At 44.2% G+C, this 27,018-nt stretch overlaps 2 protein-coding genes across 3 annotated transcripts; one reads left to right on the forward strand and one right to left on the reverse strand.

The window, feature by feature from the left end:
* Window positions 1-9,209: 9,209 nt before the first annotated feature.
* Window positions 9,210-21,038, forward strand: LOC106611219 (endoplasmic reticulum lectin 1). Of its 2 annotated transcripts, none has more exons than XM_082978439.1 (14): window positions 9,210-9,530; window positions 9,815-9,919; window positions 10,129-10,209; window positions 11,257-11,334; window positions 11,439-11,567; window positions 11,777-12,000; window positions 12,665-12,803; window positions 13,669-13,833; window positions 14,308-14,367; window positions 14,493-14,653; window positions 14,884-14,961; window positions 18,784-18,859; window positions 19,028-19,136; window positions 19,215-21,038. In XM_082978439.1, the coding sequence occupies exons 1-13, from the start codon at window positions 9,387-9,389 to the stop codon at window positions 19,097-19,099; spliced, it is 1,512 nt and encodes a 503-aa protein (XP_082834565.1). In that variant the 5' UTR covers window positions 9,210-9,386; the 3' UTR covers window positions 19,100-19,136; window positions 19,215-21,038. The 2 variants fall into 2 exon arrangements, with proteins under 2 accessions (XP_082834565.1, XP_082834566.1); XM_082978440.1 differs by having other exon boundaries at window positions 9,211-9,530; window positions 14,529-14,653.
* Window positions 21,039-21,511: 473 nt separating this feature from the next.
* LOC106611202 (putative G-protein coupled receptor 75) lies at window positions 21,512-26,474 on the reverse strand. Its single transcript, XM_082978438.1, has 6 exons — window positions 25,788-26,474; window positions 25,396-25,543; window positions 24,729-25,000; window positions 24,394-24,647; window positions 23,346-23,731; window positions 21,512-23,130 (listed from the first exon to the last, which is right to left on the reverse strand). The coding sequence occupies exons 3-6, from the start codon at window positions 24,800-24,802 to the stop codon at window positions 22,156-22,158; spliced, it is 1,689 nt and encodes a 562-aa protein (XP_082834564.1). The 5' UTR covers window positions 24,803-25,000; window positions 25,396-25,543; window positions 25,788-26,474; the 3' UTR covers window positions 21,512-22,155.
* Between the last annotated feature and the right edge of the window lie 544 nt (window positions 26,475-27,018).

Here is a 27,018-nt window from a genome sequence, read left to right on the forward strand (position 1 = left end):
ATTTGGAGTCACACTCAAATTTAAAGTGGAAAACCACACTACAGGCTGATCCAACTTTGATGTAATGTCCTTAAAACAAGTCAAAACGAGGCTCAGTAGTGTGTGTGGCCTCCACGTGCCTGTATGACCTCCCTACAACGCCTGGGCATGCTCCTAATGAGGTGGCGGATGGTCTCCTGAGGGATCTCCTCCCAGACCTGGACTAAAGCATCCGCCAACTCCTGGACAGTCTGTGGTGCAACGTGGCGTTGGTGGATGGAGCGAGACATGATGTCCCAGATGTGCTCAATTGGATTCAGGTCTGGGGAACGGGCGGGCCAGTCCATAGCATCAATGCCTTCCTCTTGCAGGAACTGCTGACACACTCCAGCCACATGAGGTCTAGCATTGTCTTGCATTAGGAGGAACCCAGGGCCAACCGCACCAGCATATGGTCTCACAAGGGGTCTGAGGATCTCATCTCGGTACCTAATGGCAGTCAGGCTACCTCTGGCGAGCACATGGAGGGCTGTGCGGCCCCCCAAAGAAATGCCACCCCACACCATGACTGACCCACCGCCAGACCGGTCATGCTGGAGGATGTTGCAGGCAGGAGAACATTCTCCACGGCGTCTCCAGACTCTGTCATGTCTGTCACGTGCTCAGTGTGAACCTGCTTTCATCTGTGAAGAGCATAGGGCGCCAGTGGCGAATTTGCCAATCTTGGTGTTCTCTGGCAAATACCAAACGTCCTGCACGGTGTTGGGCTGTAAGCACAACCCCCACCTGTGGACGTCGGGCCCTCATACCACCCTCATGGAGTCTGTTTCTGACCGTTTGAGCAGACACATATACATTTGTGGCCTGCTTGAGGTCATTTTGCAGGGCTCTGGCAGTGCTTCTCCTGCTCCTCCTTGCACAAAGGCGAAGGTAGCGGTCCTGCTGCTGGGTTGTTGCCCTCCTACGGCCTCCTCCACGTCTCCTGATGTACTGGCCTGTCTCCTGGTAGCGCCTCCATGCTCTGGACACTACGCTGACAGACACAGCAAACCTTCTTGCCACAGCTCGCATTGATGTGCCATCCTGGATGAGCTGCACTACCTGAGCCACTTGTGTGGGTTGTAGACTCTGTCTCATGCTACCACTAGAGTGAAAGCACCGCCAGCATTCAAAAGTGACCAAAACATCAGCCAGGAAGCATAGGAACTGAGAAGTGGTCTGTGGTCCCCACCTGCAGAACCACTCCTTTATTGGGGGTGTCTTGCTAATTGCCTATAATTTCCACCTGTTGTCTATTCCATTTGCACAACAGCATGTGAAATTTATTGTCAATCAGTGTTGCTTCCTAAGTGAACAGTTTGATTTCACAGAAGTGTGATTGACTTGGAGTTACATTGTGTTGTTTAAGTGTTCCCTTTATTTTTTTGAGCAGTGTACATCCACAGGTACACCTCCAATTGAATCAAATGATGTCAATCAGCCTTCTAAAGCCATGACATCATTTTCTGGAATTTTCCAAGCTGTTTAAAGGCACAGTCAATTTTGTGTATGTAAACTTCTGACCCACTGAAATTGTGATACAGTGAATAATAAGTGAAATAATCTGTCTGTAAACAATTGTTGGAAAAATTACTTGTGTCATGCACAAAGTAGATGTCCTAACCGACTTGCCAAAACTATAGTTTGTTAAGAAGAAATTTGTGGAGTGGTTGAAAAACAAGTTTTAATGACTCCAACCTAAGTGTATGTTAACTTCAGACTTCAACTGTATATAAGAATATTAAGAGACCCTACTTGAGCTTGACGATGACCTGTCTGGGTTTCCCCGTCAGGTCACACACGTCCCCATGGCCGTAGAAGAGGGACACCAGTCTGGGGAGGAAGTACAACAACCATAAAGTCCTTATCCTCACTATCAATCAGGTTTCCTGGACACTGATGAATCCTATTCCTGGACTAAAATCCCCTTTCAATTGATATTCTCCAACCACTCCTTTATTGTGGGTGTCTTGCTAATTGCCTATAATTTCCACCTGTTGTCTATTCCATTTGCACAACAGCATGTGGAATTTATTGTCAATCAGTGTTGCTTCCTAAGTGGACAGTTTGATTTCACAGAAGTGTGATTGACTTGGAGTTACATTGTGTTGTTTAAGTGCTCCCTTTATTTTTTTGAGCAGTGTAGAAATAGGCCCTTAACAGTTAGGATCAGATGTTAATGCGAGTGTAGCGAAATACTTGTGCTTCTAGTTTACATTTACATTTACATTTAAGTCATTTAGCAGACGCTCTTATCCAGAGCGACTTACAAATTGGTGCATTCACCTTATGATATCCAGTGGAACAACCACTTTACAATAGTGCATCTAAATCTTTTAAGGGGGGGGGGTTAGAAGGATTACTTTATCCTATCCTAGGTATTCCTTAAAGAGGTGGGGTTTCAGATGTCTCCGGAAGGTGGTGATTGACTCCGCTGTCCTGGCGTTGTGAGGGAGCTTGTTCCACCATTGAGGTGCCAGAGCAGCGAACAGTTTTGACTGGGCTGAGCGGGAACTGTGCTTCCTCAGAGGTAGGGGGGCCAGCAGGCCAGAGGTGGATGAACGCAGTGCCCTTGTTTGGGTGTAGGGCCTGATCAGAGCCTGAAGGTATGGAGGTGCCGTTCCCTTCACAGCTCCGTAGGCAATCACCATGGTCTTGTAGCGGATGCGAGCTTCAACTGGAAGCCAGTGGAGAGAGCGGAGGAGCGGGGTGACGTGAGAGAACTTGGGAAGGTTGAACACCAGACGGGCTGCGGCGTTCTGGATGAGTTGTAGGGGTTTAATGGCACAGGCAGGGAGCCCAGCCAACAGCGAGTTGCAGTAATCCAGACGGGAGATGACAAGTGCTTGGATTAGGACCTGCGCCGCTTCCTGTTTGAGGCAGGGTCGTACTCTGCGAATGTTGTAGAGCATGAACCTACAGGATCGGGTCACCGCCTTGATGTTAGTGGAGAACGACAGGGTGTTGTCCAGGATCACGCCAAGGTTCTTAGCACTCTGGGAGGAGGACACAAGGGAGTTGTCAACCGTGATGGCGAGATCATGGAACGGGCAGTCCTTCCCCGGGAGGAAGAGCAGCTCCGTCTTGCCGAGGTTCAGCTTGAGGTGGTGATCCGTCATCCACACTGATATGTCTGACAGACATGCAGAGATGCGATTCGCCGCCTGGTTATCAGAAGGGGGAAAGGAGAAGATTAATTGTGTGTCGTCTGCATAGCAATGATAGGAGAGACCATGTGAGGATATGACAGAGCCAAGTGACTTGGTGTATAGCGAGAATAGGAGAGGGCCTAGAACAGAGCCCTGGGGGACACCAGTGGTGAGAGCGCATGGTGCGGAGACAGATTCTCGCCACGCCACCTGGTAGGAGCGACCTGTCAGGTAGGACGCAATCCAAGCGTGGGCCGCGCCGGAGATGCCCAACTCGGAGAGGGTGGAGAGGAGGATCTGATGGTTCACAGTATCAAAGGCAGCAGATAGGTCTAGAAGGATGAGAGCAGAGGAGAGAGAGTTAGCTTTAGCAGTGCGGAGAGCCTCCGTAACACAGAGAAGAGCAGTCTCAGTTGAATGCCCAGTCTTGAAACCTGACTGATTAGGATCAAGAAGGTCATTCTGAGAGAGATAGCAGGAGAGCTGGCCAAGGACGGCACGTTCAAGAGTTTTGGAGAGAAAAGAAAGAAGGGATACTGGTCTGTAGTTGTTGACATCAGAGGGATCGAGTGTAGGTGTTTTCAGAAGGGGTGCAACTCTCGCTCTCTTGAAGACGGAAGGGACGTAGCCAGCGGTCAAGGATGAGTTGATGAGCGAGGTGAGGTAGGGGAGAAGGTCTCCGGAAATGGTCTGGAGAAGAGAGGAGGGGATAGGGTCAAGTGGGCAGGTTGTTGGGCGGCCGGCCGTCACAAGACGCGAGATTTCATCTGGAGAGAGAGGGGAGAAAGAGGTCAAAGCACAGGGTAGGGCAGTGTGAGCAGGACCAGCGGTGTCGTTTGACTTAGCAAACGAGGATCAGATATCGTCAACCTTCTTTTCAAAATGGTTGACGAAGTCATCCGCGGAGGGGGGGAGGGGGAGGAGGATTCAGGAGGGAGGAGAAGGTAGCAAAGAGCTTCCTAGGGTTAGAGGCAGATGCTTGGAATTTAGAGTGGTAGAAAGTGGCTTTAGCAGCCGAGACAGAAGAGGAGAATGTAGAGAGGAGGGAGTGAAAGGATGCCAGGTCCGCAGGGAGGCGAGTTTTCCTCCATTTCCGCTCGGCTGCCCGGAGCCCTAGTTCCGGCCATGCAGTAATATCTAACAAGTAATCTAAAAATGTCACAACAACTACCATATACACAAAAGTGTAAAGGAAGGAATAAGAATATATACATAAAAATATATGGATTAGAGATGGCTGAACGGCATAGGCAAGATGCAGTAGATGGTATAGAGTACAGTATATACATATGAGATGACTAATGTAGGGTATGTAAACATTATATAAAGTGGCATTGTTTAAAGTGTCTAGTGATACATTTATTACATCCGATTTTTAATTATTATTAAAGTGGCTAGAGATTTGAGTCAGTATGTTGGCAGCAGCCACTCAATGTTAGTGATGGCTGTTTAACAGTCTGATGGCCTTGAAATAGAAGCTGTTTTTCAGTCTCTCGATCCCTGCTTTGATGCACCTGTACTGACCTCGCCTTCTGGATGATCGCGGGGTGAACAGGCAGTGGCTCAGGTGGTTGTTGTCCTTGATGATCTTTTTGGCCTTCCTGTGACATCGGGTGGTGTAGGTGTCCTGGAGGGCAGGTGGTTTGCCCCCGGTGATGCGTTGTGCAGACCTTACTACCCTCTGGAGAGCCTTACGGTTGTGGGCGGAGCAGTTGCCGTACCAGGCAGTGATACAGCCCAACAGGATGCTCTCGATTATGCATCTGTAAATGTTTTGGAGTGTTTTTGGTGACAAGCCAAATTTCTTCAGCCTCCTTCAGCTGCTGCATCTTCATCACCACGTCGTCTGTGTGGGTGGACCATTTCAGTTTGTCAGTGATGTGTACACCGAGGAACTTAAAACTTTCCACCTTCTCCAGTACTGTCCCGTCCATGTGAATGGGGGCTGCTCCCTCTGCTGTTTCCTGAAGTCCACGATCATCTCCTTTGTTTTGTTGACGTTGAGTGTGAGGTTATTTTCCTGACACCACACTCCGAGGGCTCTCTCCTCCTCCCTGTAGGCCGTCTCGTTGTTGTTGGTAATCAAGCCTACCACTGCAGTGTCGTCTGCAAACTTGATGATTGAGATGGAGGCGTGCATGGCCACGCAGCCATGGGTGAACAGGGAGTACAGGAGAGGGCTGAGAACGCACCATTGTGGGGCCCTAGTGTTGACGATCAGCGGGGTGGAGATGTTGTTTCCTACCCGCCCCACCTGGGGGTGGCCCATCAGAAAGTCCAGGACCCAGTTGCACAGGGCGGGGTTGAGACCCAGGGTCTCGAGCTTAATGATGAGTTTGGAGGGTACTATGGTGTTAAATGCTGAGCTGTAGTTGATGAACAGCATTCTTACATAGCTATTCCTCTTGTCCATATGGGTTAGGGCAGTGTGCAGTGTGATTTAGATTGCGTCGTCTGTGGACCTATTGTGGCGGTAAGCAAATTGGAGTGAGTCTAGGGTGTCAGGTAGGGTGGAGGTGATATGATCCTTGACTCGTCTCTCAAAGCACTTCATGATGATGGAAGTGAGTGCTACAGGGCGATAGTCCTTTAGCTCAGTTACCTTAGCTTTCTTGGGAACAGGAACAATGGTGGCCCTCTTGAAGCATGTGGGAACAGCAGACTGTGATAAGGATTGATTGAATATGTCCGTAAACACACCAGCCAGCTGGTCTGCGGATGCTCTGAGGACGCGGCTAGGGATGCCGTCCGGGCCAGCAGCCCTGCGAGGGTTAACACGTTTAAATTAGAGGTCAACCGATTATGATTTTTCAAAGCCGATACCGATACCGATTATTGGAGGGCCCGAAAAAGCCGATACCGATTAATCGGCCAATTTTTTTTTACATGTATTTGTAATAATGACAATTACAACAATACTGAATGAACACTTATTTTAACTTAATATAATACATCAATAAAATCAATTTAGCCTCAAATAAATAATGAAACATGTTCCATTTGGTTTAAATAATGCAAAAACAAAGTGTTGGAGAAGAAAGTAAAAGTGCAATATGTGCCATGTAAGAAAGCTAACGTTTAAGTTCCTTGCTCAGAACATGAGAACATATGAAAGCTGGTGGTTCCTTTCAACATGAGTCTTCAATATTCCCAGGTAAGAAGTTTTAGGTTGTAGTTATTATAGGAATATTTCTCTCTGTACAATTTGTATTTCATATACCTTTGACTATTGGATGTTCTTACAGGCACTTTAGTATTGCCAGTGTAACAATATTGCTTCCGTCCCTCTCCTCGCTCCTACCTGGGCTCGAACCAGGAACACATCGACAACAGCCACCCTCGAAGCAGCGTTACCCATGCAGAGCAAGGGGAACAACTACTCCAAGTCTCAGAGCGAGTGACGTTTGAAACGCTATTAGCGCGCACCCGCTAACTAGCTAGCCATTTCACATCGGTTACACCAGCCTAATCTTGGGAGTTGATAGGCTTGAAGTCATAAACAGCGCAATGTTTGAAGTCATAAACAGCGCAATTCCGAAGAGCTGCTGGCAAAATGCATGAAAGTGCTGTTTGAATGAATGCTTACGAGCCTGCTGGTGCCTACCACGGCTCAGTCAGACTGCTCTATCAAATCATAGACTTAATTATAATATAATAAACACACAGAAATACGAGCCTTAGGTCATTAATATGGTCGAATCCGGAAATTATCATCTCGAAAACAAAACGTTTTTCCTTTCAGTGAAATACGGAACCGTTCTGTATTTTATGTAACGGGTGGCATCCCTACGTCTAAATATTCCTGTTACATTGCACAACCTTCAATGTTATGTCATAATTACGTACAATTCTGGTGAATTAGTTCGCAACGAGCCAGGCGGCCCAAACTGTTGCATATACCCTGACTCTGCGTGCAATGAACGCAAGAGAAGTGACACAATTTCACCTGGTTAATATTGCCTGCTAACCTGGATTTCTTTTAGCTAAATATGCAGGTTGAAAAATATATACTTCTGTGTATTGATTTTAATAAAGGCATTGATGTTTATGGTTAGGTACAGTCGTGCAACGATTGTGCTTTTTTCGCAAATGCGCTTTTGTAAAATCTTCCCCCGTTTGGCGAAGCAGGCTGTCTTTGTTTGGAAGAAATAGTCTTCACACAGTTCGCAACGAGCCAGGCGGCCCAAACTGCTGCATATACCCTGACTCTGTTGCAAGAGGTGACACATTTTCCCTAGTTAAAAGAAATTCATGTTAGCAGGCAATATTAACTAAATATGCAGGTTTAAAATATATACTTGTGTATTGATTTTAAGAAAGACATTGATGTGTAAGGTTAGGTACATATTGAAGCAATGACAGTCCTTTTTCGCGAATGCGCACCGCATCGATTATATGCAACGCAGGACAGGCTAGATAAACTAGTAATATCATCAACCATGTATAGTTAACTAGTGATTATGATTGATTGATTGATTGTTTTTTATAAGATAAGTTTAATGCTAGCTAGCAACTTACCTTGGCTTCTTACTGCATTCGCGTAACAGGCAGGCTCCTCGTGGAGTGCAATGTAAAGCAAGTGGTTAGAGCGTTGGACTAGTTAACCGTAAGGTTGCAAGATTGAATCCCCGAGCTGACAAGGTAAAAATCTGTCGTTCTGCCCCTGAACAAGGCAGTTAACCCACCGTTCCTAGGCCGTCATTGAAAATAAGAATGTGTTCTTAACTGACTTGCCTAGTTAAATAAAGGTGTAAAAAAAATATATATATAATTGAAAAAAAGAAATCGGCAAATCGGTGTCCAAAAATACCGATTACCGATTGTTATGAAAACTTGAAATCGGTCCTAATTAATCGCCCATTCCGATTAATCGGTCGACCTCTAGTTTCCATATGTTTGATACTGTTCCATTTATTCTATTAAAATTAAATTAAATTAAATTGTATTTGTCACATGTGCCGAATACAACAACCTTACCTTGAAATGCTCACTTACAAGCCCTTAAAACCTGTACCGGATCGGTGGGTCCCCCGCGGGACAGTTGAACAAAAGTAGGCTAATATGATTAGCATGAGGTTGTAAGTAACAAGAACATTTCCCAGGACATAGACATATCTGATATTGGCTGAAAGCTTAAAGTCTTGTTAATCTAACTGCACTGTCCAATTTACAGTAGCTAGTATAGTTTAAGAATACCATGCTATTGTTTGATGAGAGTGCACAGTTACGAACTTGAACATGTATTAATAAACCAATTAGGCACATTTGGGCAGTCTTGCTACAACATTTTGAACAGAAATGCAATGGTTCATTGAATCAGTCCAAAACTTTGCACATACACTGATACCATCTAGTGTCCAAAATCTAAATTGCGCTTAGATTCCTAAGTAATTTTTTGGCCTTTCTCTTGCACTTCAAAGATGATGGTACAAAAAAAATACAAGAAAGCGCTTGGTTTGTTCTTTGTATTATCTTTTACCAGATCTAATGTGTTATATTCTCCTACATTAAATTAACATTTCCTCAAACTTCAAAGTGTTTCCTTTCAAATGGTATCAAAAAAGGTTCAGATCCTTTTTAACCAACAATGCAGTTAAAAAAATAGAGTTAAGAAAATATTTACTAAATAAACTGAAGTAAAAATTTTAATAAAAAGTAAGAAGAAAATAATAATACCGAGGCTATATACAGGGTACAACAGTATTACAACTACCGCCTGAGACCCTGAGGAAAGTAGGGAAGGGTGGGCATTGGGCATTGGGCGAGGGAGCAATTTAGGATCCCTGTGAGTAGGCCAGCATAGAATGACCCGGACAGTTTGTGCTTTAGTAAGGTTGGTTTCTGGTAAGTAGAGTTCCTAAAGATTATACATATGCTTTTGTTGACAGGAAACTTATTTTTTGGGGTGAAGCCGGCTATATTGTTGTAGGGTTGTTTTCCGACGCGACCCACAAGAACAATTCACAACTCAGGGAGTCCAACCAATACAGACTGTCGATGTTGTGTCCCAAAGCTGGCTAAACCGGCTCTACCGGAAATAGACGTGGCAAGCGACTAGATACTTCCTGTTCGCTGTGTTGACAAATGAAAGAGAGACAGCCAGATGGATTCATAATTTTACGATAACTCCGAAGCTAACCCGGTTTTAACTCAGGTTAGCTATCACATGCCTTGGCACACACCGTAGAAGGTAGTTAGCGAACGAGCCTTGCAGAGGTAATGGACGGGACTAGGCTGTTGTTCGTGTTGTTTGGGGGTTTGTTGGAGGTGTATTGTGGTGTGTCGGCTAACAGAGGGGGATCTCCTTCGTTTACTGATGAAATCCCATTCAAAATTAACTGGCCTGGGGCCGAATTCACCCTGGTGAGTGTTGTGTGGTTGTGTGATAGAGAATAAATATAGTTTTTTGTCATAGTTAACGTTAAATCATGGCTGGTTATTTATGATTTAATTGAAAAGCGAACGTTAGCTAACTAGTTTTAAATTGGTTTTTTAAGTCTGTTAAGCTTAAGCCTAGCTAGCTGATATTCCTTGTTATGGCTGTCATATGACTGCCAACGCAAAACCTGACCATGCATAGTTTGCCTGTTATGACTGCTGTAAAGTAGTGCACTTACACATCTGACCCTAAATCTGTCCTTCCATAGCCAACCTCAGGTGCCCTCTACAAAGAAGATGACTTTGTCATCATGACAACAACAGAGAAGGAGAAATACAAATGTCTCCTGCCTTCCCTGTCAAATGGAGATGGCGTGAGTTAGATTAATCATTTTCAGTTTCACTCTTTTCAACAACATTGCTTGTCTCGCTGATCCTCCTGTCTCCCTCTGTGTCTGTTGGTCTTTCTCTCTGTCTCTCCTCCCTCTCTTTTTTCTCTCTCTCTCCTCCCTCTCTTTTCTCTCTCTCTCTCTCTCCTCCCTCTCTTTTTTTCTCTCTGTCTCTCCTCACCCTTCTCTCTCAGGATGATGACAAGGTGTACGCTGGTCCCACTCCAGGTGATCTGCTGGACCCACTGTTCAAACAGAACAGCTGCTCCTACAGAGTGAGAACTGAACCGTTTCACTTCTACTTCTGTCTAAATATAGGCTATATTGAGTACCACTGCAACACTAATGTCATGGGTTCCCCCCTAGGGATCACATGCTAAAGATGTACACTGTCTAAACTACTGGCACACAGCTCGGACTCCCATGCATACCCCACAAGTCATGCCACAAGAGGCCTCTTCACAGTCCCCAAGTCCAGAACAGACTATGGAGGCACACAATACTACATAGAGCCATGACTACATGGTACTCTAGTCGACATCAAGTAACTGACGCAAGCGTAAAATTTGATTTAAAAAAAACAGATAAACACCTTATGGAACAGTGAGGACTGTGAAACAACACAAGCATTGGCACAGACGCATGCATACACACACACACACACACACACACACACACACACACACACACACACACGATAACATACACATGGATTTAGTAATGTAGATATGGAGTAGGGACCTGAGGACACAGTGTGTTGTGAAATCTGTGAATGTATTGCAATGTTTTAAAATGGTATAAATCACCTTAATTTTGCTGGACCCCAGGAAGAGTAGTTGCTGCTTTGGCAGCAGCTAATGGGGATCCATAATAAATACAAATAAATACTACCGTTCAAAAGTTTGGGGTCATTTAAAACTTTCCTTATTTTTGAAAGAAAAGCAATTTTTTTTGGTCCATTAAAATAACATCAAATTGATCAGAAATACAGTGTAGACGGCAGATTTTTTTGTATGGAATATCTACATAGGCGTACAGTGGCTCATTATCAGCAACCATCACCCCTGTAGATAATCCGTAAAAAATCTGCCGTTTCCAGCTACAATAGTCATTTACAACATTAACAATGTCTACACTGTATTACTGATCAATTTTATGTTATTTTAATGGACAAAAAAAAATGCTTTTCTTTCAAAAACAAGGACATTTGTAAGTGACCCCAAACTTTTGAACGGTAGTGTATGTCATGTACTGTGCTGTCACTTTCTATGGATAGGCTAACCACGGTCTCTAATGGCATTTGTTGTGGTGTTAATTAATAGATCGAGTCATACTGGACGTATGAGGTGTGTCATGGGAAACATGTGAGACAATACCATGAGGAGAAGGAGACGGGACAGGTCAGTGGGAAATTATGTTACTTCAAAATTGGCATCATTATAATGTCTACCATCAAGTATGTTGCAATAAATAAGAAAAAATGATTTTCGTGTTGATCTGGCAGATCAAAGTTCAGGAGTACGTCTTGGGAAGCATGACCAAGTCGACAGAGTCTTCAGCCACTTCAGGAACAGAGATTGCAGAGGTAGAGAAAGTCGAGGAGATGGATCCTACACCAGAAGCTGAGAAAGAGGTTGGTTGTTCAACATTTTGGCTCATACACATAAAAGAAAATTAAAAAACACTTCTTAAGACTTCTTTGAACTTTGTCTTTTCTTGTTTTATTTCTCTCTCTAATCATGGGTCGCTATTTTGAAGGTTTTACTTGCAGTGATTAGTTTATCTACCTAAGTTGAATGCGCCGATGTCTCTGCTAAGCGACAAAAATATAAATGTTTCTAGGTTCCCACTAAGAACGTGGAAGGCCAGCTGACTCCATACTACCCGGTGTTGATGGCCCACGGGACAGCGTGCGTCCTGAAACAGAACACGCCTCGCTCCACCAACGTGCTGTATGTCTGCCACCCCGAAGCCAAGAACGAGATCCTCTCTATCGCTGAGGTCACTACCTGCGAGTACGAAGTAGTGGTGCTGACCCCTCTGATCTGTGCACACCCCAAATACAGGTGGGTAGAGAGAGAATGAGGTACACACCCAAAATACAGCAGCATACCACCCTTCACCCCACTGCTGGCTTGCCACTGAAGCTAAGCAGGGTCAGTCCCTGGATGGGAGACCAGATGCTGCTGGAAGTAGTGTTGGAGGGCCAGTAGGAGGCACTCTTTCCTCTTGTCTAAAAAAATATCCCAATGCCCCAGGGCAGTGATTGGGGACATTGCCTTGTGTAGGGTGCCATCTTTCGGGTGGGACGTTAAATGGGTGTCCTGACTCTCTGTGGTCACTTAAGATCCCATGGCACTTATCGTAAGAGTAGGGGTGTTAACCCCGGTGTGCTGGCTTAATTCCCAATCTGGCCCTCATACCATCACATTCACCTAATCATCCCCAGCTTACAATTGGCTCATTCATCCCCCTCCTCTCCCCTGTAACTATTCCCCAGGTTGTTGCTGTAAATTAGAATGTGTTCCCAGTCAACTTACCTGGTAAAGTAAGGGTTAATTACAAATATAGGTAGCAGCAGGTCTACTGTAAACTGCATCCCGAACCAATTCCCCTCATGATGTATTTCACAACTACCATAGCTGATTTAGCTAATGCAACTAGAAGTAAAGGGGACTACCTTGTTTGAAATGTTATGGAGGCTTATATCTTTATCCCGTGGTCTGTTAGGTTCAAGTCGTCCCCAGTGAATGCCATCTTCTGCCAGGCCATGTCTGGTTCTCCCCTGCGGCCTCACAGGCTCTCTCAGATGGACCGGGAGCAGGAGCTGCTGAAACCTACCTTCACTGCCGCTGCCCCGGAAAAAGAAGTGAGAAAGGAGGAGGAGGGAGAGAGGGAAGGGGGGAAGGAGAGAGACTAGGGGAGGGGAAGCAGAGAGACTAGTGGAGGAGAAAGAAGACAGGCGAGAAGGGAATGTTGAAGATAAGAGGCGATGGTAGTGGGGCACAGTGGTGGAAAAAGTACCCAATTGTCATACGTGAGTAAAAGTAAAGATACCTTAATAGAAATGACTCAAGTAAAAGTCACCCAGTAAAATACTACTTGAGTAAAAGTCTAAAAGTATTTGGTTTGAAATATACTTTAGTATCAAAACTAAAAAGTATAAATTGTTTCAAATTCATTATATTAAGCAAACCAGATGGCACAATCTTTCATGTTTTAATTTTTTTTTACAGATAGCCAGAGGCACACTCCAACACTCAGACATCATTCAGAAACAAAGCATTTGAGTTTAGTGAGTTGTCAGATCATAGGCAGTAGGGATGACCAGGGATGTTGTCTTGATAAGTGTGTGAATTGGACCTTTTCTGTCCTCTTAAGCATTCAAAATGTAACGAGCACTTTTGGGTGTCAGGGAAAATGTATGGAGTAAAGTACATAATTTTCTTTAGATGTAGTGATGTAAAAGTTGTCAAAAATATACAGATACCCCCAAAAAACTACTTAAGTAGTACATTAAAGTATTTTTACTTAAATACTTTACACCACTGATGGGGCAATACAGGGTCATGATCAGAAGAATGAAAATGTGTGTTCGTCTTGGACAAGTTTGGGTAGGTAGCTATTCCCGCTGTTTGAAAACTGTTTTGTCTGTACTGAACACAACCCAGGTTTAGAAGCTGTCTGTGTAATGTCTTCTAACTAAACACCTCCTCCCCTCTCTTGTCCTCCAGGAGGAGAGTACGTCCCCCGTGAGAGAGGAGGCCTTCTCCTCTACCCATAAGCCCCTGGTGGTGGGCGGGCAGACCCAGGTTACCGTGGGAACCACCCACATCTCCCGTCTGACAGACGAGCAGCTGATCAAAGAGTTCCTGAGTGGCTCCTACTGTCTCCATGGGGTTAGTATGAGGCCTGCTGATAGGCTGGCTGTTGAAAGAGACACCTGCTCATTGTCTACAGCCACATATTGGCTACTGCTCATTGGCTTCTGTTAATTCAATGTAATATGCAGTACCTTCAAAGTATTCAGACCCCTTGACTTTTTCCACATTTTGTTACGTTACAGCCTTATTCAAAAATGTATTAAATAAGTAAAAACCCTCAGCAATCTACACACAATACCCTATAATGACAAAGCGAAAACTGTTTCTTAGAAATGTTTGCAAATTTATAAAACATAAAACACGTAGCTTATTTACATAAGTATTCAGCCCTTTGCTATAAGACTCGAAATTGAGCTCAGCTGCATCCTGTTTCCATTGATCATCCTTGAGATGTTCCTACATCTTGATTGGAGCCCACCTGTGGTAAATTCAACTCCCACAACTCTTCATACTGTAGCCTCTGTCTGATGTCTGGAACGTGTGTTGCAGGGAGTGGGATGGTGGAAGTATGAGTTCTGCTATGGGAAGCATGTACATCAGTACCATGAGGTAAGGGTTATTTACTTAGTAGCTCAGTAATGTTGAAATGCTTAAAGCACAATATTTCCTGTAGACCGAAAGATGTTACAGTATTGGCTGGCTGGGTGCCTCATGTATTTTTTGCTATGTTAAAGTATCTAATACAGGATGATGAATCGATTCTCTCCCAGGATAAGGAGCAGGGGAAGAACATTGTGGTAGTGGGCAGTTGGAACGCTGAGGAACATCTGCAGTGGGCTCAGAAGAACGTGGCCCGATCCTACCAGTTCAAAGACGACGGGGTCCAGAAAGTCAAGTACGTCCGTCAGCTATACAATACGTTTAAAAAAAAAATGTATTTCACTGATCAGCACTATGTTACTGAATATTGGGGCATTAGGGGCTGGTGTCCTGGACAAAGATTAAGCTCAATGGAGAATATCAATTGAAAGGGCATTTTAGTCCAGGAATAGGATTCATCAGTGTCCAGGAAACCTGATTGATAGTGAGGATAAGGACTTTATGGTTGTTGTACTTCCTCCCCAGACTGGTGTCCCTCTTCTACGGCCATGGGGACGTGTGTGACCTGACGGGGAAACCCAGACAGGTCATCGTCAAGCTCAAGTAGGGTCTCTTAATATTCTTATATACAGTTGAAGTCTGAAGTTAACATACACTTAGGTTGGAGTCATTAAAACTTGTTTTTCAACCACTCCACAAATTTCTTCTTAACAAACTATAGTTTTGGCAAGTCGGTTAGGACATCTACTTTGTGCATGACACAAGTAATTTTTCCAACAATTGTTTACAGACAGATTATTTCACTCATTATTCACTGTATCACAATTTCAGTGGGTCAGAAGTTTACATACACAAAATTGACTGTGCCTTTAAACAGCTTGGAAAATTCCAGAAAATGATGTCATGGCTTTAGAAGGCTGATTGACATAATTTGATTCAATTGGAGGTGTACCTGTGGATGTACACTGCTCAAAAAAATAAAGGGAACACTTAAACAACACAATGTAACTCCAAGTCAATCACACTTCTGTGAAATCAAACTGTCCACTTAGGAAGCAACACTGATTGACAATAAATTTCACATGCTGTTGTGCAAATGGAATAGACAACAGGTGGAAATTATAGGCAATTAGCAAGACACCCCCAATAAAGGAGTGGTTCTGCAGGTGGGGACCACAGACCACTTCTCAGTTCCTATGCTTCCTGGCTGATGTTTTGGTCACTTTTGAATGCTGGCGGTGCTTTCACTCTAGTGGTAGCATGAGATGGAGTCTACAACCCACACAAGTGGCTCAGGTAGTGCAGCTCATCCAGGATGGCACATCAATGCGAGCTGTTGCAAGAAGGTTTGCTGTGTCTGTCAGCGTCGTGTCCAGAGCATGGAGGCGCTACCAGGACACAGGCCAGTACATCAGGAGACGTGGAGGAGGCCGTAGGAGGGCAACAACCCAGCAGAATGCAAAATGACCTCCAGCAGGCCACAAATGTGCATGTGTCTGCTCAAATGGTCAGAAACAGACTCCATGAGGGTGGTATGAGGGCCCGACGTCCACAGGTGGGGGTTGTGCTTACAGCCCAACACCGTGCAGGACGTTTGGCATTTGCCAGAGAACACCAAGATTGGCAAATTCGCCACTGGCGCCCTGTGCTCTTCACAGATGAAAGCAGGTTCACACTGAGCACGTGACAGAGTCTGGAGACGCTGTGGAGAACGTTCTGCTGCCTGCAACATCCTCCAGCATGACCGGTTTGGCGGTGGGTCAGTCATGGTGTGGGGTGGCATTTCTTTGGGGGGCCGCACAGCCCTCCATGTGCTCGCCAGAGGTAGCCTGACTGCCATTAGGTACCGAGATGAGATCCTCAGACCCCTTGTGAGACCATATACTGGTACGGTTGGTCCTGGGTTCCTCCTAATGCAAGACAATGCTAGACCTCATGTGGCTGGAGTGTGTCAGCAGTTCCTGCAAGAGGAAGGCATTGATGCTATGGACTGGTCCGCCCGTTCCCCAGACCTGAATCCAATTGAGCACATCTGGGACATCATGTCTCGCTCCATCCACCAATGCCACGTTGCACCACAGACTGTCCAGGAGTTGGCGGATGCTTTAGTCCAGGTCTGGAAGGAGATCCTTCAGGAGACCATCCGCCACCTCATCAGGAGCATGCCCAGGCATTGTAGGGATGTCATACAGGCACGTGGAGGCCACACACACTACTGAGCCTCATTTTGACTTGTTTTAAGGACATTACATCAAAGCTGGATCAGCCTGTAGTGTGGTTTTCCACTTTAATTTTGAGTGTGACTCCAAATCCAGACCTCCATGGGTTGATAAATTGGATTTCCATTGATTATTTTTGTGTGATTTTGTTGTCAGCACATTCAACTATGTAAAGAAAAAAGTATTTAATAAGATGATTTCTTTCATTCAGATCTAGGATGTGTTATTTTAGTGTTCCCTTTATTTTTTTGAGCAGTATATTTCAAGGCCTACCTTCAAACTCAGTGCCTCTTTGCTTGACCTAATGGGAACATCAAAAGAAATCAGCCAAGACCTCAGAAAACAATTGTAGACCTCCACAAGTCTGCTTCATCCTTGGGAACAATTTCCAAACGCCTGGAAGGTACCATGTTCATCTGTACAAACAATAGTAGGCAAGTATAAACACCATGGTACCACGCAGCAGTCATACCGCTCAGGAAGGAGACGCGTTCTGTCTCCTAGAGATGAATGTACTTTGGTGCGAAAAGTGCAAATCAATCCCAGAACAACAGCAATGGACCTTGTGAAGATGCTGGAGGGAACAGGTACAAAAGTATCTATATCCACATAACCTGAAAGGCCCGCTCAGCAAGGAACAAGGCACTTCTCCAAAACCGGCATAAAAAAGCCAGACTACGGTTTGCAACTGCACATGGGGACAAATATTGTACTTTTTGGAGAAATGTCCTCTGGTCTGATGAAACAAAAATAGAACTGTTTGGCCATAATGACCATTGTTATGTCTGGAGGAAAAAGTGGGACGCTTGCAAGCCGAAGAACACCATCCCAACCGTGAAGCACGGGGGTGGCAGCATCATGTTGTGGGGGTGCTTTGCTGCAGGAGGGACTGGTGCACTTCACAAAATAGATGGCAACATGAGGTAGGAAAAGTATGTGGATATATTGAAGCAACATCTCAAGACATCAGTCAGGAAGTTAAACCTTGGTCGCAAATGGGTCTTCCAAATGGACAATGACCCCAAGCATACTTCCAAAGTTGTGGCAAAATGGCTTAAGGACAACAATGCCAAGGGATTGGAGTGGCCATCACAAAGCCCTGACCTCAATCATTTAGAAGATTTGAGGGCAGAACTATAAAAGTGTGTGCGAGCAAGAAGGCCTACAAACCTGACTCAGTTACACCAGCTCTGTCAGGAGGAATGGGCCAAGATTCACCCAACTTATTGTGGGAAGTTTGTGGAAGGCTACCCGAAACGGTGATGTCTGGTGAGGACCTGCCTTACAACAGGCCTATAAGCCTATTGCCGACAGTCTGAGCACTGATGGAGGGATTGTGCGTTCCTGCTGCAACTCGGGCAGTTGTTGTTGCCATCCTGTACCTGTTCCGCAGGTGTGGTGTACCGATCCTGTACAGGTGTTATTACACGTGGTCTGCCACTGCGAGGACGATCAGTTGTCTGTCCTGTCTCCCTGTCTTAGGTGTCTCACTGTACGGACATTGCAATTTATTAGAGTCCGTAGAAAGGCCTCTTTAGTGTCCTGTTTTCATAACTGTGACCTTAATTGCCTACCGTCTGTAAGCTGTTAGTGTCTTAACGACCGTTCCACAGGTGCATGTTCATTAATTGTTCATTGAACAAGCATGGGAAACAGTGTTTAAACCCTTTACAATGAAGATCTGTATAGTTATTTGGATTTTTACTAATTATTTTTGAAAGACGGGGTGAAAAAGGGCTGTTTTCTTTTTTTGCCAAGTTTACATGATTCCATAGTTTTGATGTCTTCACTATTATTGTAAAATGTAGAAAATAGTAAAACATAAATTAAAACCCTTGAATTAGTAGGTGTGTCCAAACTTTTGACTGGTACTGTATATTGTGAGTCATCATCGGTGTGGTCTAGTAGGGTCTCTTAATATAATATACAGTACCAGTGAAAAGTTTGCCCATACCTACTCATTCAAGGATTTTTCTTAATTTTTTACATTGTAGAATAATAGTGAAGACATCAATTATGAAATAACACATATGGAATCATGTAGTAACCAAAAAAATATTAAACAAAACCAAATTATTTTGAGATTCTTCAAAGTAGCCACCCTCTGCCTAGATGACAGCTTTGCAAACTTGGCATTCTCGTTCAGAACGTTTCATGTCTCTGAATACACAGCCGGTCTCTGATTGAAGCCCATCCTGTGTCTCAGGTGTAAGGAGTCTGAGTCTCCCCATGCCGTCACTGTGTACATGCTGGAGCCTCAGACCTGCCAGTACGTCCTTGGGGTAAGAATGCACACACACACATCACTCTCACCATGTTATGGTTAAACACTTGAACCCATTCTTGCTGTTTTTGTGTTTTTACCGCAAGCGGTTGGGCGAGTCAGATTTCCAATGTATTCACTACACCTGGCAAATAAACATGATCAGGTCATTTTTTTTCTCCATCAGGTTGAGTCTCCAGTTATATGCCAGATCCTGGACACAGCTGATGAGAAAGGCCTTCTATCCATCTCCAGCTAACAGCACGGACAGAGGCAAAAAGGAGGGATGAGCAGAAGTAAAAATGAAGATGTTTTACTACATTTAAATTGAGAAATTGATGTGCACATCTAGTAAAACATATTCTTTGTTCTAGAAAATAAAGGACAGGGATTTAGGCAAAGACGTCCTGAAATGGAAGACTGGATGAACCAAGGCCCATGGCACTACTCAGGAGGTCCAGACTGACATGGACTTGGAGAGGAGCGTGTTGATCCTGGAACGGCCCTTGGAACCCAGGACCACAGCCCCCCCTCTTCCACCCTGGCTTAAACCTCCTATGTACTGAACCAACTCCATGTTGCATCAAAAACCTTATGATAAACCTTACATTTGATCTGAGTTGGAAATGGGACCCTGTTCACTCCACAAGGCTCTATGGACTGGACTTCAGATCTTCCTCTTAAGGCAGGTTAGCCCTAGTGTTCTCTGGCCAAGATGCCAGGATGGAACAACCAATCATTCAAACAGCATCATCAGGAGAACCAGCTTCCATGTTGTAGTTGGTTTTATCAGCTATAAAAATAGAGTTGAACACATATATATATAACTCCCAGTAATTTACTGGGTAAATCGCCAACGTTTCGGCATCACTGTGCCTTCTTCAGACAAACAGTGCGATTAGCGCAATCAATGACAATAGTGAGGGGTGTGTCTCAACTCATTCTAATTAACTTAATTGAGTGAAACTGTTAAAGAACATTGACTATCCAGTAGCAGCTCACTTTGTTGAAGATAATCAACCTATCTCCTCCCTCAAATACACAGGCATTGAGCATGTTGCTCTACCAAGGAGAGGAGGTAACATGGAGATTCTACTACTACAAAGGGAGGCTTACTGGATATCCTATCTAAAAACATTGACCCCTAGTGGTCTGAATATTGACTTTGATCTCAGGCCCATTTTATGAACAAGTCTTATAAATGGATATATTCTTTGTACAGCTTATCAGCATACACCTGTTGATGATTCTGATTATGCATTATGGTTGAACCAAAAGATTACATGTAACCATTTTTTTTTTAATGAAATAGGAAACAAATATGTGGAATTGAACAATGTATGTTGGTGCTAATATATACGTTTCCATATGATAACAATAGCCTATCATTTTTATTTTTTAATAGTTTCACTCAATTCATTCTAATGAACCTAATTATGACACACTCTTCACTATTGTCATTGGTTGCGCTAATCGCACTGTTTGTCTATATAACCTGGTTTTAACATTCATGACATTACCCTGAAGAAGGCACAGTGATGCTGAAACGTTGGTGATTTACCCAGTAAATTACTGGGAGTTTAGAGTGTGCGACTCTTTATTTTTAGAGCTGATAGTTTATTCTCCGGTAGTCAGCACCTCTACATAAAATAATTTTCTCTGCTCGTGTTTTTTATACGTAGTTGGTTTTATCGTCAACATTTCAACTGTATTTATTTGGGTTTAATTTCAGTATGATTACATGCTTGTCCTTGACAATTATACGCATTTTTTTTTTTGTAGATACAGTATCTTCTGACAAAGTCAGTTTTAATTAAAAAATATGTGGACAAACAATATCTGGGCATATTAAGACTGGGGCTTTGGTGTCAATTGAGGAAGTAAACTGAAATTCCAATTTCCTCATTCGAAAGCAGTAAGGAAAATTAGGATTTGAATTTCAGTTTACTTCTGGAATTGACTGGGATGAAAAGGAATTGACCCCAACCCTGGTTGTTGTTACGTTACAGGGTGAGTGAGAGTATCTTGTGAATTCAATCCCTGGATGTTATTGACGAGCGCTGATGATTAACATTGGATATGCACTGAATCGGATGTCATTTCTGTGGATTTCTAAATCTGGTGTGTTCTGTGGTTTAAATGAGGGATACACTGAAAAAATAAATAAAACTATCTGAACAAAGTTAGGTTAAAATGAATTCTAGTCATACCCCATTGTCTTGGATAGCTAGCCACAATGTGATAACCTGAATGGCCCTCAGCTCTCAACCATTATAGATTTAGTAAAAGGCCAACTGATGCTTTTCTCTAAAGAAAAAGTGACTTCTGTCTGATCACTGGTAGATAATGTGATACAATAGATCAGGGGTTCTCGGTAACCCCGTACATTCCATGTATTTTAACTATTCCACAGCTTGCTCACCTGATTGAACTTGTCAACTAATCATCAAACCCTTGACTAGGTGAGTTAGTTCAACAACATGGTGAAACGTCTGGGGGTTGAGAACCACTGTACTGGACATCAATGTGTGACATGACAAAAGCTTGGACAGTGAGTTGCAGGTTGATTAGTTGACCACCAGAGGTCTCTTACTCCATAAGAGGTGTTTACCTTTGTGGATCTACAATACAAATTCAATTTAGATATTTTCTTTGCCAGGAGCTCACTGGACACATTGCACTTGCAAAACATTTACTGATATCATAGAACATGTATGAGACTCACAAATACAGTATTATTATGACGAGAAAGACCATTAAATTGTACAATATGAAAAATGTCATGTCAGTGTAAAAATGGATTCCACTTATTTCAGTAACATCAATAACAAAATGGGATCAGTACTGTTTCTCTCCCTCTACACTAAGAGCCCATTTTATATTCTAAAGTCAATGGGGGTTATTCTTTACCTCTAACAGTTCAATACCACATGATATTCAGACAATTGGTATCCCTTTACTCTCTGGTGTCTTGTGGTAATAGTCGTATAATATTATAGTAACTGTTAGCATCCCTGATCTATATTCCCAATCCCTCTCCAGTTTCAGCATGGTGGCTAGGTTACACTCAAAGTACAGTATCTGATCAATAAACAAATCAATTCATGTATAAATCATTGTGGTAAGTTAGACTGAAGGTATGGAGATCTGATGCACTGAGGTGCTCTCAAAGTCCAGCAGAACCACAAGACTATGTTAGCCCACTGAACTAAAGCCTATTGGCATTAGATTGGCGAGCCAACACAAATCTTCAGGTCTAAGCCAAGGTTATTCATCAGTTTAGACTGAAGGGATCCAATCAATCATGGTGGTTAGTCAGACTGAAGGTATGGGTATCTTATGGGCTGAGGTGCTCTCAACGTCCTGCAGCACCTCCTGGTGGATGTGATAGTGCATGGCAACGTAGGACTTATTGAACCCAAAGGCCTGGGAGGAGGAGGAGTTGGCAGCAGGCTGCAGACTGTTGGTAGGGGAGCCGGGTCCTGCAGAGGGGCTGCTGTTGTAGATACTGTAGTAGGGCTCGATACGGGTGTTGATGGGGGTGGAGGTGCTAGGGGGCCGGGGCTTACGCCCACCATGCCCGCCCGTAGCTCTCGGACTGGGGGCACAGTCCCGGGAGTGACTGGGTCCACAGGCTTGATCCACCAGTCTCCTTTGTGGCTTGGGTGAGAGGACATAGGCAGAGTTGGTCTCGTGGTGCGAGGACTTGTTACGGTTGACCTCGAGACTGCCTTTACCCATGGCATGGAGCCGCGTCTTGTGCTTGCAGCAGAGGAACACCAGCGCCACCCATTGAAGGCAGCAGAGGACACGCCGGCGAAGCCCGGCACTGTTGCGAGAGTACACGAATGGGTTGATGCACGACTTGAGGAAGATGAGCGCGAAACCGCACAGTTCGAACTGGTAGTGAGCGAAGCTGCTCTCTGGAGAGAGGACGTCCTGGGCTAAGGAGACGCCCATGGGGAGGCAACAGAGAAGGACGGAGAATACAATCACCACACAGGTTACTACAGCCTTGGAGTCTTTAACTGTGGCCAGGTTGACTGTAGAGACAAGCTGGCAGCAGGTAGCTCCCTGGGCAGCCCCAGGTACTAGACCCTGGCTGGTGGGTCTGTTAGTGTAGGAGTGAGTCTGAATGTGTTGGAGCTTGTTATAGGTCTGGTTGCGGTAGAGTGAAGGAACCTGGACGGCACACTGCATGCTCTCTAAGCCGGCCGCCATGAGCGGGGGAGGGGTTTGTGGTAGCGGCGGGCGCGTGGCGTCTACAGTGATGACGCGGCACTTCCTCACCTGGGGACAGGATGGGAACAACCACTTAGCATAGAGAGACATAACATGATATAAGTCATAACACATTATTTCGCTTTATACATGCTTATAGCAAGTTCTAAGAAATTAAGTGTGACTAAAGTTTCTTAAAAACGTGTCAAATAATCCCGCAAGGGGTGGGTCGCTAAGGTGATTTACCTGACACGAAAATCAAATGTCATCCCTCCCTCCCTCACCTGTGCGTTCTTCCTCAGCGTCTGAGCGATCATCAGGTAGCAGACAGACACCACCGCCACACAGAAGGCAAAGTCTGCCAGGTAGACATATAGAACCACCCTTGCTGGCCCACCCGTTAGGCCGAAGTGAGGCAGGCATGGTCCCTCCTTCATGGGGTAGGCTCGCAGGGTGAGCAGGGCAGCCATAGTAAAGCTAGAGGTCCAGAGGAGGGCGGTGAGAGCCAGAGTACAGGGGAGCGAGGCCATGCGGTTGGGCTGCTGGCCCAGGACCATACGGAGCCGATGGAGGGCGATTACAGCTACCGTCTCCAGAGACATGATGATGAAGGCAGAGCTGGTCAGGTGGAAGGTGAAGCAAAAAGTCTTTGACACGCCACCCCCTCCTCCTGGAACAAAAAATAGTTTACTCTTTAGACTTTTGCAAACCTTCAAGAATCAGACCAGGGTTCAAATACTTGGAAAAATACTTTAAAATACTTGGATCATTTGGTTGAGTCAGCATGGAGTGCTAGATGGGAACAGTTTGCAGTTTTGGGACTTTTCTATTGGTTTATTAAGCCAAGCAAACTCAAATAGGCACACAACAGAATAATAATAATAATTAGGTGGGTGATTACATTCATCCTATTTCACACAAGTGTGTATTATATGCATGTGAATTAGAAAAGTTTTTTTTTGGCATATACCAACTCCCCGAGATAGCCTCGGAGAGTGAGGTCACGGCCAGGGTCAGCCATTATCAACTGCAATCCTGAAGCATTTTTACAAGCAATAAGGGCTAAGTGCCTTGCTCAAGGGTACATCAACAGATTTTTCACCTTGTCGGCTCTGGGATTCGAACATGCTCTAACGCTCTAACCACTAGGCTACCTGCCACCCAAAACAGACAGACAGGGCCTAGTGTCTTAGCTGAAGCAAGAGACAAGAACAAAAGGAAGTAAATATCATAGAGATCCTATGAAATGACTATAGAGGCTATGTTATAAATCCTCAAAGTTCCAGAATGGTATTGTTATTCCAAATTCTATGGTAAATACAGTCTACTGACCTGAGTCCAGGAAAAGCACCAATGCGAACATTGGCGCAGTCACGCAACATATAATCATATCACAGAATGATAAGTTCAGGATCATGAAGTCGAAGTTGGTGCGGAACTTGCGGAAGGCCGGGTGGAAGAAGGAGAGGAACACCACCAGGTTGCCGTAAGAGCCCAGAAAGAAGATGAAGATGAGGAGGAGGGAGCAGGAAGTGAGGGTAGCCGTGTGGATCAGGGCCCAGCCAGGGGAGGAAGAGGAGGAGGACCTAGAGGGAGGAGGAGAAGATGGCTGATACATATTTCTTACATTTCACAGAAATGTGTCTTTTTCTTTTCAACCCACGCACCTCGGGCCCAGGCTGCTGTTGTAGGTGTGGTGGTGGCAGACTGACGGCAGACTGGTCACATTCATCATACACATAGGGCTGGTTTGCCGGACACAGATTAAGCCTAGTCCTGGACTAAAAAGCTGTTTGAATGGAGATTCTCCATTGGGTTAGTAAAGACTGGAGAACAGCCTCACAGGTGTTCACATCATTTCACTGAACAGGATGGCGAAGGTATCTGCTGTCTCCTCCATTGACATGGTCCCCTTGGTCATGAGAAAGACCCCAGATTTCTACATAGAAACAGAGGAATCTGAGTTTAGTACAACACCATATTATTACAATGAAATACATCTATGAGGACCATTGTGAATGATAATAATTCTGCTCTTTCAATGGAAAAAGCCCTCCCCTTACTGCCAGACAAACACTGAAGTCTAAATTGGCCTAGGCTGAAGCAAGAGCAAGCAAATAAAATGTGTAGACTACACAGTAATCTAATCCTTCTATCATTATTGTCGAGGGTTTTTCATATATGTTTACACAATAGATTTGGATAGAATGATAGAATGTGGCTGAACTTACGACGACAATAGGAGGTGCAGCTTTTGTGTAGGACTATCGATAATGAAAATGTACATGGAATTCTAAAATTATCACATTTATTTAGTGAAACATACAGGCTTACCGCATCTGCATTTATCTGTCTGTGCGTGTGAATGCTCCGATCCAAAACGATTTCAATATGATAGTCGAGTCATCATGGTCATTTGATTATGGTTATGAAAACCAATACAATACTCAAGGTGTTGCTCTCCATCCAGCCACCACCACAGCTACAGGCATTAGAAAACGAAAAAAAAAAACACCGAAGTATTCCTTCACAGATAATCAGAAGCAATAATATACGATATTTATATTCTGTATGCAACCTAATATTGCGGCTTACTTGAAAATGATAAAGGCATTGTCATATTGATGTGAACGCTAATAGAGAAAAAAAATACGCGAAAATAGACATAGGCCTAATTGTTATACAACCCATAGGTTACATTTTCAAATTCGGAATTGGCAACTTACCGTCCGCATGCATTATAACCACACGCACTTTTATTCACAGTATAACATTCAAAAAGAGCGTGTATTTTATTGTCGATGTGAAGTATCCATTTTTGTTTTTATCCGGGAGAAGACGAAGACCGGGCGCAGTTCATCGGTAAGACGTGGGATACGACATACAGTACTGGGCGCGTTCCCCTGCCTAGGTATTGCTGACGCATGCCAGATCTTACCAGGCCTGGATAGGTATTTTACATGTCAGCTAACCACATATTCGACTCGATACTGGTACTCCATGTATGTTATTAACTGTGCATATATTCGTGTCACTATTTCTATTTAATGTTTGTACATCTTTAACATCAGCGTTTGCGGGTATCAGTTACTGCCTTGGGCTGTCAACCTCTAGCTTGAACATCTCATTCTAACGGAATCAGAAGGATACGAATCCATTCTCATGGGCGATATGCTGCAACATTTAGTCTAGAAATACATTTAGGTAATATTGGGTTCCAACTCGTTCTAGAATTCCCTCTCTTTGTAGGGTACAGTATCTTTGTACATTGAGACCCAACTCCTAGCCCTCGATGGATTAAGGTACCCTCTCAACCTGGTAGGCTACGGTAAAACCAGTCAAAGTGCCATCTAATATTGCACAATTAGCACTGCACATCAAAGATGTACTTGATATGAAGGTATAGGAACTGTATTACTGCTGCACTATAGAGGATACATGTCGCTGTGACTAACTTCAATAGGAGCAGTGGTGGAAAAAGTACCCAATTATCTTTTTTATTTAACCTTTAACTAAGCATATCAGTTAAGAACAAATTCTTATTTACAATGTACGGCCTACATCAGCCAAAACCGGACGACGCTGGCCCAATTGAGCGCCACCCTATGGGACTCCCAATCACGGCAGGTTGTGGTCCTGCCTGCATTCGAACCTGTAGTGTCGCCTCTAGCACTGAGACGCAGTGCTTTAGACCACTGCGCCACTTGGGAGCCAAAATTGCATATTTGAGTGCAGACAAAATTTACAATTGAAGCATTTGTGTTTAGTGAGTCCACCAGATCAGAGGCAGTAGGGATGTTCTCTTGATAAGTGCATGAATTGGGCCATGTTCCTGTCCTGTTAAGCATTCATAATGTAACCAGTACTATTGGGTGTCAGGGAAAATGTATGGAGTAAAATGTACATTATTTTCATTAGGAATGTAGTGAAGTAAAAGTTGTCAAAAATATAAATAGT

The sequence above is a fragment of the Salmo salar genome, chromosome 01, assembly GCF_965601325.2.
Source record: "Salmo salar chromosome 01, fSalSal1, whole genome shotgun sequence".
NCBI lineage: Eukaryota > Metazoa > Chordata > Actinopteri > Salmoniformes > Salmonidae > Salmo > Salmo salar.